Here is a 17896-nt window from a genome sequence, read left to right as displayed (position 1 = left end):
GGTTGCCATTCTTTTTTTTTTTTTGAGTTCCCTCCGTCATTCTGCCACGTCAGAAAAACACTCGAACCTGGTTCGTTATGAAGAACCAACCATTTTTACCAGCCCGCCCGGTCAATCTTCTCCTGCCTGGCCGGCTTCCCACAAGAAAAGAAAACGTTCACTTTCATCCAAGCACGGAGAAAAGTCAACCACCATTGCCGTAGCGTACCGTAAAGGGGCAAAACCCAGCCTGGTGCTCTTGAAGGTGCTATTTTGCTCCGCTTGGCGATTGCGACTGACGGCTACTAAATTAGTTCTGGTTATGCCTTTTCTTTGGATTTGGTGCCGTGGTGGCGTAGGTTTGGTGACAAGCGTGCAAAGAAATGGCAGCAAAATCGAGAAGTGTAAGAAAAGCCCGGCAAAGCAGGCGTATGCTTTTGCCAACCGGGCAAATGGCAATGGTACAAATTAATGTGCAAAGGTGAGAAAATGGATCGGTACTTAAGCGGGCGACCCAAAGTTTGATTGCAGACAGCTAGCCGTGACAGCTACACGGTCGTTAAGAGCACCGGAGGGCGTTGCCGTACACTTGCACCGGAGCGTGCCGAGGAGTGTGTCGCAACGCTCAATCACGTTCCCATTCTTGGAGCTAATGGGGCAAGCGGACCGGCAGATGCTTAGGGCTATGGCTGGATGACATTAGCAATTGAGCGGTGGTGCTGCGGGGACACCAGCGTTACAGCGTTACGTCTTCTTTCGGGGGTGCTTTTTGGGCGTCATAGCATATTTTCCGATCGTTTTATCACGCCGAGTATTGGGAAGAGGAGTAATTATAGTTAGAATGTGTTCATCTAACGTTTGTCGTATGAAAAAAGGACGAGTTGTTTTGTAAGGTAATCAGAAGAATTGGTACAGTAAATGCGTAAGAAGCACTATTTGCATTGACAGTTACGATGCTTTTGGAGGTAATTCGTCGATGCCCAGCCGGGAAGTTTCATTAAGCCTAGATAATTGACATGAGTTCTTCATTGTTGTAAACGGCCTAAGTTATCGAGTCCTTTGCCCAGTCCTCAAAAAATTATCGTTTATTCGTTACGATTATTAGTTTAACACTTGGCCAAAGGTATCAGAGTAGAGGCTCTGACCAAACGTTGTCAGTAATTCACATATTGATACTTATAACATTCTTTAACTAAATCAACAAATACCTTCCAGAGCTCCTTTTCCAATAAGTACTCAAATTCACCAGATAACAAATTCTTCTACCAGAAGGACCTCCTCTAAGCGCGAGGTTGGAGTTCAAAATATGGATGAATCTGCAATATAAGTTCTTTGACTGTTTCGTCCAAAGTCACACCAAACCAACCATTCGTGTGAAGATCTTATAAACCAAATCAATTTATGAGATGGGAAACCCATACCATTGAGCGACTCAACGGATACTTCACCAGTGTGAGACTTTTTTGTTTAACTGGTCAAACGATACGAATATTCATCCAATTTCTACATCATTCCCTACTAAGCCCTTGTTGAGTCTCTTCCCACAATAACAAAGCATTATTCTTTCCGTAAAATCATCACCTCATAATGTCAATGTTGCTCGATTGCCTGTAACCCTTTCAAATTAAACAACCGCTTACACTGCCATCTCTCAATCAATTGCTTTCAAGTTCGGTGCCAATCTCAACACCCTCCGGCATCTCGCAGTAACATAATTTGCTGTCCCTTTACGGGCAAGCTATAACTGCGCACCCTGCTCACCAGGTGTTGAATTATGCAAAGAGCGACATCGTGTGATGTGAGCTTTGTGTGCGAAAATTGACGCAATCCTTGCCACACGCCTTGCCAATCCGAGGGGCAAATAATACCTTCGGGCAGGAAGGTGGGAGTGGAATTGCATAATTTGTGTAGCGTCTAGGGCTTACTCACACAAGCGTAACACCCTGAAGCTGAAACTTTCCAGCCGCTTCCTGACTTTGCACGTAACACTCGAGTGCAAACATCACACCCTCAAGCGTTTGCCGGAATGGAAGGGACATAGGTATGGTGGAGCATGGCGAAGCAACAACTTTAATTGTAATGGAAACCAATCTCCTTCCACTGTGGAAGGAACCATTGGGAGAGGAGGGGGGGGGGGTCCACAAGCATAAGGAGCTGCCGCTTACATAATCGTTCGGTTCCTTAAGCTCCGGCATTGATGCTTTGTCTTTTGGGAAGAATCGACCAGCTTCCAAGTGGCGAGTTGCTGCTCGGGAAAATGATGCCGACGGTGGTCCCTTCATCCATAATGCATTAAACGGGCAAACATGGAACACTTGGCCAACTGGAAACGGAGAGCTTTTTTTTCCTGTGTACAATGCTTCACATCCCGTTGTCCTGGACGATATGATCGTTGACTATTGATACTGAGATACACGGCCTATCTCGGCTGACCGCACATCGCAATCGAAATTCGAAGAACCACTAGCACCCATCACCAACAACGTAGCAAATCGATCGTCGTGTGGTACAGACACTCCCGGGAGAACAACTTGGAACTTGGAGTCCAAGCCAAGTGTATCGGAAGCGACCGAATCACGGTCTCTGCACCGTGCGCTGGTTTGGTTTTCCAAGGTTTTGTGCCGGGTTCTGGTCGGTCGGTCCATAATTTATAACGCTTTATCTCTCCGGCTGCTGGTCGACGGGCGGGACCCTCGTGAACCGTTTCGGCTCATTTGATATTTATTTATTTCCTCACATATATTAAAGTGCTGCTCTGATGATAATGAGCACCGGGACTGACCTGTGTGGTTCCGGCGAACCTCATTGCAATTCTTCTTCCCCCTAAGATTGCTGACGGCCCATGATTTTCTACGTTCCGAGCTAGAAAACAATGGCCTCGAAATGCTACCAACTGAGTTGGTGGTGGCAAATCAAGGTGAGGATTTTAGCCCCAAAGTAAACACTTCCGGTTTTGATGGGTGGAACCGCTTTTCTTTCTTACAGGGGGAGGCTAGGAGGATGTTGAAGCGGTTTTTCTTAAGAAGCTTTTCACCGCCTACTAATGTCCTGCTTAAATACGCAAAATGACCGACGCGTGTGGGAGTGCGCGTGTGTGTGTGTGTTTCGAATGATGAATGTGTGCGAAATGGGTGCGATATAATGAATGCTTTCGTTTATCCCAGACGGAAAGGAAGCCAACTCCGTTAAAATCACCTCGAATCGCTTTGCCCATTCACGGCACAAGGATAGCTAGGCGTGAAGCTTGGGGTTTTTCGGCTAGCAATCAATCCTGCCACTTGGGCCACCATTGTTGGGCACGGTCCCGGCTTCCTTGCTAGAACGGCGTCTGTTTGATTGTGTGTGAGGTAAAAGAGGAAAAAGAAATCTAATAGTTAGCCTAATCGCCCCAACGGACGGTTTTCCAACACGTCGGCACATTTATAATCCTTCTCAAGCTAATTGATGCATTTGCTAAGCAAACATGGCTTCGTCTCGTAAACGGGTAAATGGCACTATCAAAGGATTATGCTTGATAAATCACAAGATTTACACATTATTAATAGTTTAATACCATTTAATTCTAACTGAACTTTAGTCGGCTAATAAGTTCAAAGCGATAATGAACCAATTAAGCATATTTTCATGAAGACACTTTATTACAAACATTTTCCATATTTTGTTGTATTATTATTTCAATTTGTTAAACTTATTTTTGAAAATCGTCAACCCCGGCAACAGCACAGTTGTTGAAATATGGACTGGGGTAACTCGCAAGGCTTTAAACACAAATATTTGACTGCGCAGTACAAACAACCGCCTCTGAGACATGAACTCGGTTCAAAACCGAAGAACTTCCCTTAGCCTCTGCCTAGTGGGCGATATTCAGGCATGAGTTTTGTTCCATAAGTGTATCTGATTGAGAACTCCAGCTATAGTTAAATTAACTCAAGTAAGATAGAATTAAAACGGTCGAGATTCCTCAAGGTTTTAATGCCTGACTTAAGTCAAATGAAAGATCATTATTGGATTCTAGAAGGGTTCTCAGCCGATTAAAACCTGACAGTGGATGGTGCTTGGCTTTGACCTCGTGGGCCTCAGCAGATGCACTCCATGAAAAAAGCATAAAGAGTCGAGAAGTTCTATAAATGATCATACTTTCGCGCATCGAATCAGACGCGTAAGGCTCTGGATGGCTGACCATGTCATGAGAATGTGCACCGGACGACTGCATCTCATTAAAATTGATTTGGTAAACGATAGCGCTCCATCGTGAGTGACGTAGAAAACTGTTGCAACAGTCCAAGACCGCCAAGGAATATATTACAAAAATCATGTAAGATCGCTTCAACTTGATTTTTTTGTTGTTGTTGAAATTAACTCAGAAAAAAGTGAAATATCAACATCAGTTATATATTGTATAGAATCGATTTTATTTCAATTAGCTATATCATAATCATGGACTGCATTCTGACGTTGTCCTCACTCAACTATCAACACACTCACTTAAATTAAAAATCATAGTTTCCATCGCAAAATACCTCTACGAATATAAATATCGTCTACTGACGCATAATTGCCTTCCCTTGAAACACGCAAGAATCTGTACGGCTGTATGCTCATCGTCGTGTAATTTTACAACCCATTCGTATGTAACTAATTGTTTCCCTGCAATTTTTGCTGCATGCATCAGCATACTCCGAAGCATAACAATCTGCAGAATGCAGCTCCTCGGCATTGAAGCTTACGATTACCATGCGATATGAAGAATTAAATATCCTCCTTCACGAGGCACATTTTCTTCACCGACGTTACTCCCATTAATCCATCGGTGGTTTTCTTTACAAGCCGCTTGGCAGTGTCGGTTCCCTGTTTCGACCAGGACCAGTTCCAGGGACGAGTGTGACAGTTATTTGTGCTGGTAGGAGCACAATGCTTATTCTAGGGCGGCCTGGCTCCACGCAGACGGCCCACGACAACGGGTACCCCCATGATTATCTTGACCAGAATGACGGATGTACGACGTTGCGAAACCGGGGCCATGACTTTATCTGTTTTCTGCCGTAAATAATGCCCCACCGGAACGGAAGCACCACAGCATGACGTGAGTGCTTGCTGGATTTATGTGTGACAAACAGAGCGAAGAGGGTAGAAACAGAGAGCGAGTGGGCTGGATAGGAAAGGAAGTTCTAGGAAGCGAATGACACACAGACACACACACACAGAGGAAAAAAACGAACGAAAATGTATATAAAACGAGCATCATTCGTGGAAGGTAAATTATCCTTCGCTATGCCGTTCGCTTTTTCACAGCTCGTTTCCGTCTCCGCACGCTGTAAGTGCGCCGTCATCATGCCATCATCACCGGGTGCGAGGTTTCAACTTATTCCGGGCATTTTACGGGGGCCTGCTTCGGGAAAGCTTTACGAAGATAATTTTTATGCAACCATTGGCATAGTTGCTGGAACAGTGACGCCAAACAGGATCAACCTCGACCGGTGGGATGAAGCGCTGTTCCCGGGCGGGCGGGATTTTAAGGCGTAAATTCGTAACGAAAGCAAGCGAGTGAGTGAACGAGCTTCTTCTTTTTTTGCCTTACCTGACCAGCAGTAGCAGCAGCAGCAGCAGCAGCAGGGAGCCTGGACACGCTCTGCTAATGTATTTGCTAACAGTGTTGAAACTTCATCTATCTGATTTAATTTTCTCTCGCTGCACAAATTTAATCACTCAAACGCGAGCAGAGCGCGACCCCGTTCCATTAGCACACCAGGCAGCGCTATCTCGTCGATGTTTCATTCGATAGTGGCCCCTTTTAAGGCGATGCAGTTTTAAAGCGTGAACTTGTTCACGGAACGGCATCTGAGCATGAATATTGTAGCAATCATTCTGTGTGCTGGAGCATTCATTCTTTCACTCTGATGCACGTTTTTCGGTAGTTAAAGTCTTGCTTTACGAACGTTGCTTGCTTTACGAAGTGAATGCCATCATTCTGTATTAGGACATTAGAATGTGAATGAAGGTGTTGAGTGTGTCATTTTAAACAATTACCTGCTACAGATCGATTGTTTCTAAGCTTAAATTGAAGAGTCACTAAGCATTTCATCACACAATGTGGCTGGGAAGTTATTTGAAATGAATAAACATCTTAATCTCAATTGCTTTTTTATCATGCTAAATGTTTGGTGAAGTGTTTCATTTATTTTATAATTTATAATTTATTTAAGAGACCATGCAAATTATCAGCTGCAACTGAAATAAAAGGATATTGCGCGATTTATTGTACTCACATTGATGTCGTTACAATTGTTTAAAGAGTAATTTTCAATTTTCATACTATTTGCTCTACCCAACCGAAGGCTCTACCCTCCAAGGGCATCGATATCTTTATTCTCATTCGTCCAAAACATCAACCCAGCTCTTACTAGCGCACGATCGGTTACACACAAAAAAGTTTACGATCCCAAGCAGTAATCTGCCACCGTTTATCCTCTACCGATTCCCTGAACTAAGTAAATAAACTCCCTGCAAGCGCACGCTAACCGCATAGTTTACTGTCAATCCCAGCCGGTCCTGTAGCCGTCAACTGTTTCAACTGTCCTCGAGAGATTTTTGGACTTGCAAATTTATCCTTCGCCGAAGCAATTTCAAAAGTATCTTTCACTCTAACGTTCCCTCCCGAACGCCAGCTTCACTAGCTTGTGAGACGTAGACAATTTTCCTTGGAAAAGGTTTCCACCGTGCCCGAGCACTAGCTGCCGACTTTACCAAATACCTGCGCTATAGCGGGGAAAAAACACAGCAAAAGTTCCGAAGACTTTGCTGAATCGCGCACATCGACTTCCGTACCTTGGGAAATTAGAAACTTTTCCAATAAATTATCGTACCGCATCGTAGTACGGATGCTGCAGAAAAACGAGTTACGGGGCACTGATGAACTGGAACAGTGACGAAAGAAAGCCCGGCAGAAATAACAGTGGTGATTATGTTGCTCCGGAAGCCAACCAACGACAAACAACGGGGATGTCACTCACTACGACCAACGACCCAAGTGAAAGTTTTAGTTGTTTTTATTCCTATCCTTCCCATCGGTTTAGTTTTTATTCAATCGGCGGAACGGTGGACCGGTTGCTTCCGTGCTGCAGCTGGTGCTGGTCATTCGTGTGCTTGAGCTTAATTTTTTATGCAGCGCAGTAAGTAACGGGGGAAAACACTTTGGCCCCCAAAACAGGACGCGATCAAACAACCAACCGCACCACCATCATCCGCAGGGAAATCAGGCAGAAAGCGACGATGGTGTGCTTTTAAAGATGCACGAGCGCATAATTCCAGGTGTTTCAAGTGGTTGACACACTCAACCACACACACACACACACACTCTCACACACAAACCACACCGACCGAGTGCACATTCAATCGGTAAGCTTTATACGGTGTGGATGATGTTGCTGCTAAACCCGGTATGATAAATGGTACGATCCGAAGTTTCGCTCCGCACGAGCGTAGATTGTGAGTGAAGGACCAGGCGTCTCCATCGGGTCGGTGCAGGCGTGAAAGACCAGGCGCCTCCATCCGATGGTGCGATACTTCAACCGTAACGTTTTGGGCCAGGCGGAAGCGGTCCCTTATCGCGGTCGGACGAAAGTTATGATTGAACGTGAAAGGCAAGCTACCTGCTTAAAATTACCCCACACAAAGGCCAGCACGGACGGGGAAGAATAGAAGATGTGTGTGTGCCTTACCGGTGTGGTCTCGGTGATGCATTAAGGGGCCGTACCGCCCACAAGAAACCCTTTCGCACAGATGAGTTCTTCACTGCGTTCACCATTATTCTCTTACCTACCGGAGCGCATTTCACATCGATCGAGGGAAAGAGAGAGAGAGCGAAAAAAAGATTGGGTTGGAAAAACTTTCGCACACTTTATGCAGTGCGCAACAAAGTTAATGCGATAGGGTGGAAGCACGGTATGAAGCACGCGTATCGCGCGCGGTAAAGTTAGTTCCGGCAGATGATGAAGATGAAAGGCACTTCATTCTCGCGGCGTACTATGCTGTTTTTTTTTCTTTCGTGTGTTTTGTTTCGAGGTTTTTCCTCACGGTCTGCTGTGTATATGTGGGCTGTAACTGGGTATGATTTATTGGGTAACTTCATCGACGGACTGGCAAATTTCTTTGCAGATCACTTACTGCGTGGAAACGAGAGCGTTACCTGTAATCATGATATGTTTAAAAATGTATGGGAACAATACAATCACTTACTGTAGAAAAGAGTTTGGAAAAAGTTCGTTGCTCGTTGCGTTACAAAGCTTCATGAAGAAATAAAAAGGGGAAGTAAAAAGTATTGTGCTTCATATTGCACACATGAAGGAATTTCTGGGTCTACATTTTACGTCTCTCGTGTATTTAAGCTCATTTCACATGCGGTCCATTCCAACGCATTGCAAACAATCCTCTTATATCGCAAAGCATTTAATTAAGCACTTATTAAACACTATCCCCATAAGAATGAGTAATATTTCTTACTTTATCGACTGCTCGTGTTGTAGCCCCCTTTCGCCTATAATGACGCCGTTCATCCAATAACCATCACGACTAATACGCTCCCATCCTATTTGCTTGCAGGTTCCACCGATGAGCCACCGACACCGATCCAACCGATAGCAAGTGCATTCGCCATCGATCGGCCGGCGGGTGCTACGAAGCCAGCGCACGTTTGGAACGCTCCTCGATGGCAGACGGTACTGGACGCGCCTTATAGTAGTCGACCGGGTCGGTGTCATTCCGCGCACCATTCGCTAGCAATGGATTTCCATAAAGCTCCCCCACCCCGACCGCCAAGCCTGGCGACCGCCCTCTCCAAGGCGAACGGTATGTTAATGAATTTGTAATGGACGTTGTAAGGAATGGGATTTTCGGTAGGGTTCGGGTTGGGTATCCGATATCGTTTCCGGATACCACCGGATACGAAGCTTATCGTTTCCAGCATTCGGGTGCTGATGCCATTGTCCTTCCGTGGGACGTGAAGGAATGTAAGCCACGCTGGAAAGGACTAAGTCTAAGGGGAAGCCACTGGACTTGGGCATGGGAATGTTTGAATGTGTAATCAACTTTTCCAATGACACTTTCGTATGGTTACATCATTTTCTTGTACCTTCTGTACTACACGCTGGTGAGGAAGTCGAGAAGATGAAATTAATTAAAGTGAAATATGCATACGAAGTGTTGCGGGAATGATTTATGTATAGGGGCATTATTATTAATTAATATCTATTTTCTAGCTTTGGAAATGTTATCGTTCACAAAAATATTTGTAACTTTTTCCACATTTCATTTTCATGACGAATTTAAAAACATAAATTCAGAAAAAACAATCTGGAATAAATTTCATGTTTAAACTGTGGAACCTTTTTTAATAGACTCTTGCTTAAATTAAAATTCTGTTAAAGGTTTTTAAAAGGCAGTTTAAATTTAAATAATCCAGACAATCAGCAACAAAACTTAACAGAAAATACATTTCATATATCGCTCAATCATGAATTTATTTTACAACATTTTTAATAGGTCTTGAACAAAACATAATCAATCTGTATCTTTGCATGGCCAATATTAAGGCTTCAGATTGGTCTTGGCTACAAGAAGTGATATCATCATATCCATAAAGATTGGCAAACAAAGTAAAATTTCGTTAAATCCGTTCTTTCAACCCGTTGAATGACCATTTCAACGTTTATTTATCACGTACTCCTTAATATATGTTATCCAGCAGCTAGAGCTAGCCTATAATCATGTGGTCCATCATACAGAGACCATCTGATCTACGAATGATGGTCCTAACCGGAACTCGTTTCCTTTCCGCTCTTTCTCTCCCTCTCTTTTTTTACATGCCTCTCGCCCTCCCATCAACCGAACCCGAACAAACTCGTTTTCTCACCATCCATCCGGACGGTTTCCGGTGCTGCTCGGTCTGCTGGCAAATCGTTGCCCACCATCATCATCATCATCATCATCGCAACCGTTTCCGCAACTTCCGGCCACTGGTCACAACCCGGGTCCGTCTGGTGGCTGCAGACGTGTACGATTATATATTCATCGACAGTGGTAGTCCCGATTCGTACCTGAGTGCCGACATCGCCAGCATCGGTAATGAGACGTTCTTCAACGAGTCGGCAAATGCGTTCGCCAACACCACCGACCTCGGGCTGGTTCCGGCCAACTTCAACGGTACCACCGACGAACCGCTGGCCGACGTGATCGTGATGGCGATCACCTCGCTCGTTCTCGGACTGATGATTTTAGTCACCGTGATAGGTAAGCACTCGCAAACAGGCTACCGTAAGCGTAAATGAATCCAATGCGTCACGCGGCTTGATGGCAGCAGCAGCCAGTGGATGATTAAAAATGAAACGGATCAACATTGCGTCCGGCCATAAAACGGCTCACTCGGTGAATGTTTTATCCCCCGTTCACGTATGGACGGATCATCTCGGGGAGTACTGTCCGTTCTGGGTGTGTGTTTGTGTGTGATACTGTTGTATTTGTCAGTTTGGTTAAAGCTGGTCGTTGCAGCACCGGTACGGCGCTCTTTATTTCGACTGTAGATGATCTCATGCATGGTTAGATGAATATTTTAATGACTATTTGGAAGCATATCATATGTCACTGCGTTTCCGGCAAGTCATACATAATGCACATGAGCAAATGCCGTTAATGCAACGACTCGGAATGGTCCCGTTTAATGCTTTGCATACCGCCGGTGGAAACGATTTAATTTATTAAGCTACTTGACAAATTATGCACTTTGTTTTCATGAATAATCGGTAACGTTTGTTAAACATTCGGTTTAAATGTGTTGCAATATTCAAGCACTAGTTGTTCTACCAAATTAAGCTTTATTAACAATTTTAGCAGTGTGCTGTAAGCACGGGTCTAATTAATTTTCTTCTGCTTTTCCAAAGAGTACCGGTTTGCACATTTAATTGCACATTTTCCCCCGGATGTGATGCACACTCGCTGCTTTCCCTAAAACCAGTACGATTCATTTTTCCAAATACAAAACTACAAACAGACATAAACATTTCTACAGCTTACCTTTGCAAGATTTCTACGACAACCGTTTAAGTTGCCTTCGCCAACTTGTGCTGTCCAATTTGTACCTTTACTGCTAACGTGTGCCTTTCTCTCTCAATCTGTTCTTCGCTTGCCCCGGGTTTTTTCCCACAGGAAACGTTTTCGTAATAGCCGCCATCATTTTAGAGCGTAATTTACAAAATGTAGCTAATTATCTGGTCGCATCGTTGGCCGTCGCCGATCTGTTCGTGGCGTGTCTGGTGATGCCGCTCGGTGCCGTGTACGAGGTAATTATTTGCAGCACACTAATTGTCTGGCTCGTTCGCTCTCGCTCTCGCTGTCACTTGCTCTCTCTCTCTACCATCCTACTAGCTTACGAATCGTTTCGAGAATTGTGAGAAAAGCCAATTGTATCCTCTTGGCAAAGATTGCAAGCATTTAAATGCATTGAGGGAGAAGATAAGAAATTACCATCCTACTTCTAGACGAGCAGCAAAGTTTTGAATGGTTTGTTTGTGTTGTTTACAATGGTTAGTTTGATAGTTAAATATGAACTTTGAAAAACTGGTGCAAACTTTGGCAATGGAGTTAACTGGTTAAATGCAAACGAAACACAATCAATGTTTGTTTTTTTATTTATTTATTTATAATTCCAGTATTACGGCATGACGCCGTATTGTTAACACCGCATGTGTTGACGATTACATATTCACAAATATTAACAAGGCATTTCCTCCCTATTATTCTGCCTTATCCCGGGCATGCTCGGTTGTCGGTGTGTGGAGAATGTTTGTTTTTAAACAGAAGAAAAAATCAAATCATTTGTTTTGCGGAACATAATAAGACAAAACTAGAATTAAAACTTTAAACGGCAAAATGTTACAAGAGAGTCCATCAAATTTTTGTAAAATTTATGTAAAATTTTTGGCTCTTAACCTAAAAAGTTTAAGAAAGAATAATCTCATTTCACAAACATAACCAAACAAAAAGAAAATTTAAAGAGAACAATCAAAGAGCTAGACAAATGTGGATAGAATTAAAAGTTGAAAGGCGAATTGCATACCTTGAGGCGCTTCAAGCTTGTTGTACACTTTGTTGCAAATCTTTAGCAAATTATTACTTAGATACTCAAATCACTATTTCTTTCCTTCCATTTTCATCGCCGATTGCCGGCAGATAAGTCGCGGTTGGATCCTTGGTCCCGAGCTGTGTGATATATGGACGTCGTGTGATGTGCTCTGTTGCACTGCATCCATCCTTCATCTAGTAGCCATAGCAACCGATAGGTGGGTTATCAGCGTTAAACTGATGGCGCTGATAGTGGCAGACGGTGATAACAATAATTCTCAAACCTCTCACCACAGGTACTGGGCTGTGACTAACATCGACTACATTCACTCCCGAACTAGCCGACGTGTCTTTACGATGATCTTTCTCGTTTGGTTCGCGTCCGTCATCGTGTCTCTGGCGCCCCAGTTTGGCTGGAAGGATCCAGAGTACCTACAACGAATAGAGCAGCAAAAGTGCATGGTTTCGCAAAACATTGCGTACCAGGTAGGTGGCAAAAAATTGTCGGATGAAGTTCTGCAAGAGTTCATTACTTACTCACCGGTTTCACTCGCTTCCCATCCTTCCCACAGGTCTTTGCTACGTGCTGTACGTTTTATGTTCCTCTCTTTGTTATCCTAGTGCTGTATTGGAAAATTTATCAAACTGCCCGACGGCGGATACACCGACGAGGGCCCAAAATACCCGCTACGCCCAACAGTAGCAATCAGGTAGGCAGACTCGAGGAAGCAATTCAAAATCAATCTTGCATCTCGCCCCGTACAACCCGAACACAATCGAATTACCGACTAACTTAATCATTTGTCGGTTTGCTTTCCCTCTATTCTTCTCATCTTTTTGTGGCGTGCGCCTTAATTATCTCATTTTGTCGATTATAACAAACCTCCGGGACCGGAACGAACGCCCCGTACCAGGAGGAAACACCAAAGCCAAAGTCGAAGATACGATTTCACCTGAAGAAAAAGTTCACCAATCCCACCAAATCGGCCGTTTCGTCGCTCGGGCTGGTAGAGGGCAACTCGACCAACACGGTCAACACCGTAGAGGACACGGAGGACAGCACGAACGCGGCGGATCGGAAAGGTCTCGAAACGACGTTCAGCGGCGATGAGGTACGTACGCAGCAAGCTTTGAATCATTAAAATTCAACAAGCCACTTCATTTGAGGTGGCAAAACTAACAGCACTTCACGTTAAGCACGCCGAGTGGGGAAAGATTTTCCATCCAGCTTCGTCACCGTCGTGCTCGTTGTCACCGTCGTGGTTTCTGGCAGGCGAGTGAAACAAGCTCACCCGGTGCTGAAGCCGCACACTTCAGTAGCACAGGCAGTACTGGGAAACTACTATGCAAAGTGCGGGTGCCGAATAATTGGTCGGTATTATCGGCTTCAACCCCGGGAGTGGTTATTCTTTGTTCGGTGAACACTTGAAAAGTATAACAATCATGTAATGCGGGCAGGGAGGGATTTTTTTATTAGGTTGAGTTCAAGTACTGTATGCAAATATCATTTCATCCATTGTGATGCACTTGAAAAGTTTGATCATAAAGTGAAGCTTTTATTCCGAGGCTGAAAATGTTGCTTCAAATGGCTTTTCTTTTTCATGATATGATATTTTTATGGTGCATTTGGGGTAAAATACTCTCTCTGAATCTTTTACACTCTTAACGACCTATTGGGTAATGATGTCATATAATTACTATGCGAGAACGGTTTTCATGAGACTTGGCACCGGTCCCATCATGCACCCTTTTTTCTTCAAAATTGGGTCGCCATACTGTGCGTGTAATGTAAACATACGACAAAAAAAGAAAAGCTTCTCCCGCTATTCTTGTATGTCCTGGAACACCATTTCTATGCTTCATTTTAATGCATCACTCTCCCGGGTGCAACATTTTCCCGTAATGCCAACAATCCATTACAGAGAAAATGAAATTTGTAGTGTTATTTTATCCAAACCTCACTTCTGTATTTCAATGCGCTGCTTGTCCCATCCCCACGAATCTTCCTGCTCAATCAGTTCGATTCTGCAGCGCGATTCGACATAGCTGCATTCGAGTTGCATCGATTCGGTTGATTCGATTTCGATTGCCTCTTAATCGAAGTTACACAAGTGCTTTGCAATGTGAAGTAGTGCGACCCGGAAACGGGAAAAGAATACACAACCGCACAATTTACCATTAGTCGAGCCAAGCCGCTGGAATGAAGTGTCCTTTCGAGTTTGTGGCCCAATTCCGCACTGTTTATGCAAAACCTCTGCTCAAATGATGCACAAGCTTCCCCGGGCACGAAAGTCTCCACTCGAATGACTCCATTCCAGTTTCGGTCGTGATTTCTCGCTTCTTCTCTCCCGACGAATGTTTCCACACTTCTTACTAACGATCGATCGGTCAATCTATTGTGTTTCGTCTTCGCACAGGGCAACAACACACCGGTAGGCAACAATCAAATACCGACAGTGTCGTACGAGGTCACGCACCAGCAGTTAGCGCAAGCGACCACCGGTTCGGAATCGAACAATAACAACCCTCGAACGAATGACCTGCCCGCCGGCAAAACTCCCAGCCCGAGCGGAAACGGAGGCACCCTGCCCACCCTGTCCCCCGTGCAGCCGAACCAGCTGGCCACCTCACCGCTGCTACCACCCCACCACCATCCGGCCCAATCGCCCCGGGCAGCACAGGATCCGGCGCACCAACTCCACCACCATCATCATCACAATCAACAATCAGCGGCGAAACAACCGCCACCCACCGTGGGGCTGGTGGCGACACCGGTCGGTGGGGCCGGTGGCTCGACGCTCAACATCTCCAGCACACCGAACCCGCACGCCCAAGTGTCCAAGCGGAAGGAAACGCTCGAGGCGAAGCGGGAACGCAAGGCGGCCAAAACGCTCGCCATCATCACGGGGGCGTTCGTGGTGTGTTGGTTGCCGTTCTTTCTGACCGCGCTGCTGCTGCCGCTGTGCGAAAGCTGCTCGATCAACGATACGGTCGCGTCGCTGTTCCTGTGGCTCGGGTACTTTAACTCCACGCTCAATCCCGTCATCTACACCATCTTCAGTCCCGAGTTCCGGCAGGCCTTCAAGCGCATACTGTTCGGTAGCCATCGGTCCACCAACTACCGGCGTGGGAAACTGTAAAGGCTCGTGGCAAGAGGGAGATTGGGAGAGCAGGAGACAGAGAGAGAGAGAGAGGAGAACGGTGGTAAGTATGCTTCAATTCGACAAACACGCATTTTAACGAGCACGTAGGACGGTTCGCAGATAGCAGAATGCTTTGTAGTCGGCCGTAATCGTTAGTGAAGGTATTTGCGCCGAGAAGCGGTCGGCCCTGTTCCTTGGGTGTGATTTTGATTGCAGCTTCGCGGAATGCAATTAGCAAAACAAAAGTGGAATTTTTGCCATTCAAATCGTGCCACACTTGTTGCATTAAGCTACTCGAAATTTTTATAAGCTGTTTGTTTGGTTTTCGAGCTAAAGTTTATTGCATGCTTCTGTTCGGTTGCCATGGAGCTCTACTCGATTTACTGGAGGTTTAAGTGTCATTTGCATCAACATCATCGTACTACATCGTACTACATAATAATAAATTAAGTTTATTTTTATTTATTTATTTATATTTCTAGTTAGAGGGCTTGACGTCGTATTGACAAAAAAATAAAAAGTTTAATACCAAACATTTATTACTATCATGTCAATAACAACGTTTGAACCATAGAAGACAACATGATACATGTTCTTAATTTAATGTTGTATCGAAGTTGTGACTAGTTATCGAAAATGCTGAAGTTATCTTGAAGTAATTGAAAAGGTTTGTGTGGGAATTTTTAAAACATCATGCTCTGAATGCAGTTGGAGCGTCCTGAAATCCTAGGAATCCACAAGCTGCATCTTCTTGATTGAACGCATGATACTCCTCCTTCTGGTTCGTTGGAACGAAAACCTCAAAAAACATTGATCTTCCATTACTAACTTTCTTGAATTGATGGCACCCGTACCTAAATAGTCTTGCGTACGGATATTGACATAGTAAGCTGGTTACATACCAAAAGACTCCATTTCTTTGAACCCTTAAATGCAGAATTCTGCTTAATTTACTTTTAACTAGGATAACGACTGTGGCTTCGTATTCTTATGTTTCTCTTTCAACAGTTCACCTTTTGAAATGATGTTACAGCGAATCGTTATTGAATTTGATGAAGCAATCTTAAATTGATTCTCCGAATCAAGACAGCTGAATCGTTGGACTTGAATCCATTAGGAAAACCTTTTGGGAGTTGCAGTTCCTCTCGTTCATAGCGAGGAATGGTGATACAAGAACTTAACGAAGCTCTCAAGTCCAATTGGTCATTGCTGGACAAGCAGCGATATAGAATGCTTCATTTTAGATACTCTCGTGACACTACATAGACGATTAGATGATGCCGAAAGCATTCAAAGATACGTTAAAATTTATATTTAAAATTAAATTTAAAATTGTTCAATATTCTCAACAATAACCGCAAAACGAACTATTAATGCATTGAGGAATGACTTTAAAAAAATCGATAAGACTGTAAACAAAAATGAGTCTCTAGGAAACACTAGATGAAAGTTCAAAAACATTCCAAGTTCACTTCAATGACAAGTTTTCTTACACTCAACAATCGAACTGATTAAAAGTTAAACCTTTTTTTTTTCGGCAAATCCACTTATTTCCAAGATTCCTCCGATCCTTCCACGTGAACAGTGGACGAAAAAAACAATTGGAAAATAATTGACCATTACGATTAAGATCCCAAAAGTTAATGAACCGTGAGCAGGGTCCAATTTATAACGCGCACCGATTTGAATGTGGTTTGATTTCATCAACCGGAACCTACCACAGACCGTTTTTTATTGGGATAATTTTTTCCACGCTTTTCCGTCTGTTTCCATATGCTTTTTGAAAGGCTGGGCGAGAGGAAGGTTATGGAATGGTATTTAAATTTTACACAGCAAACAATTTATTCAATCTTGAAAGTTATGTTAAGTTGTTTTGTAAAAAAAAACTAAAATACTTTTAAAATACATCTTCCATGGATTTTTACGTGACAAAATTGCTCGACAATCTTTTGTATATCTTGCACAGAAACAGAACAGGAAAAGCACGGTTATAAGCCTTCGATTCCTCCTTAAACCCTTTACAAACGATGCCAAACGAAAGATGAAACCAGTTTTTCTTTCCCTGCTCCAAAATCTCAATCACTCTTGACAGGAGCTCAGATTGCAAAATTAATCTCTGCTCGCATTCAAACACACGCACAACTTTTCGTGCTCAATAACGGGGGGGGGGGGAAACACGCAAAGAAGCATTTTATAAAAAAACACGAAAACAAGGAAAATCCTTCAAATAGCATCAAATTCCTTCCGGAATCCTGGGAATGGCCTCCGTCGACAGGGTTCAGCCATCAGCCGGGAGATCGCTCATTAACTCTCAGCGGGTCACCACCGGACGCGAACTGGTGGCCCTGATTAGTAGCTCATAAAACTCGGGTCCAAAACCCGATCTGAGGCTGCTTAACCCTGCTGCCAGGGCACCGTCGGCTGCCGGTCGGGTGCTTTTTCATTCCATGGCCCTGAGGGCAAAAAATTAATTACACCAGTCCAGAAATCTCTCGCACTCTCTCGCTGGACGGTGTAAGATTGTTGGCTCGTTCTGCTCGGGTGTTTCCTGCTGCTGAACCGATGGACAGTTGATAGAACGCCGCGAGGCAAAAGATTTACCACGAACGAAGGGAAGCGGGAGACTGCAGGAAGGATAAAATCAGATGCTACGGAACTTGTTT

At 44.2% G+C, this 17896-nt stretch overlaps 1 protein-coding gene across 3 annotated transcripts in view; it reads left to right on the top strand.

Annotated features, from left to right (window-relative positions):
- LOC118511366 (5-hydroxytryptamine receptor-like) overlaps positions 1–17896 on the top strand; it is a 96847-nt gene that overhangs the window by 55971 nt on the left and 22980 nt on the right. For all 3 annotated transcript variants that reach the window (XM_036054342.1, XM_036054343.1, XM_036054344.1), the window contains exons 3-10: positions 8578–8823; positions 10024–10263; positions 11176–11309; positions 12199–12308; positions 12387–12576; positions 12663–12800; positions 13005–13202; positions 14508–15294. In XM_036054342.1, the coding sequence (XP_035910235.1) occupies positions 8757–8823; positions 10024–10263; positions 11176–11309; positions 12199–12308; positions 12387–12576; positions 12663–12800; positions 13005–13202; positions 14508–15230 (1800 nt within the window). In that variant the 5' untranslated portion in view covers positions 8578–8756 and the 3' untranslated portion in view covers positions 15231–15294. The remainder of the gene's footprint in view (positions 1–8577; positions 8824–10023; positions 10264–11175; positions 11310–12198; positions 12309–12386; positions 12577–12662; positions 12801–13004; positions 13203–14507; positions 15295–17896) is intronic.

Source organism: Anopheles stephensi, chromosome 3 (assembly GCF_013141755.1).
Source record: "Anopheles stephensi strain Indian chromosome 3, UCI_ANSTEP_V1.0, whole genome shotgun sequence".
Lineage (NCBI taxonomy): Eukaryota > Metazoa > Arthropoda > Insecta > Diptera > Culicidae > Anopheles > Anopheles stephensi.
Note: the sequence above shows the minus strand (reverse complement) of the source record. Positions and strands in the feature narration are given on the sequence as shown.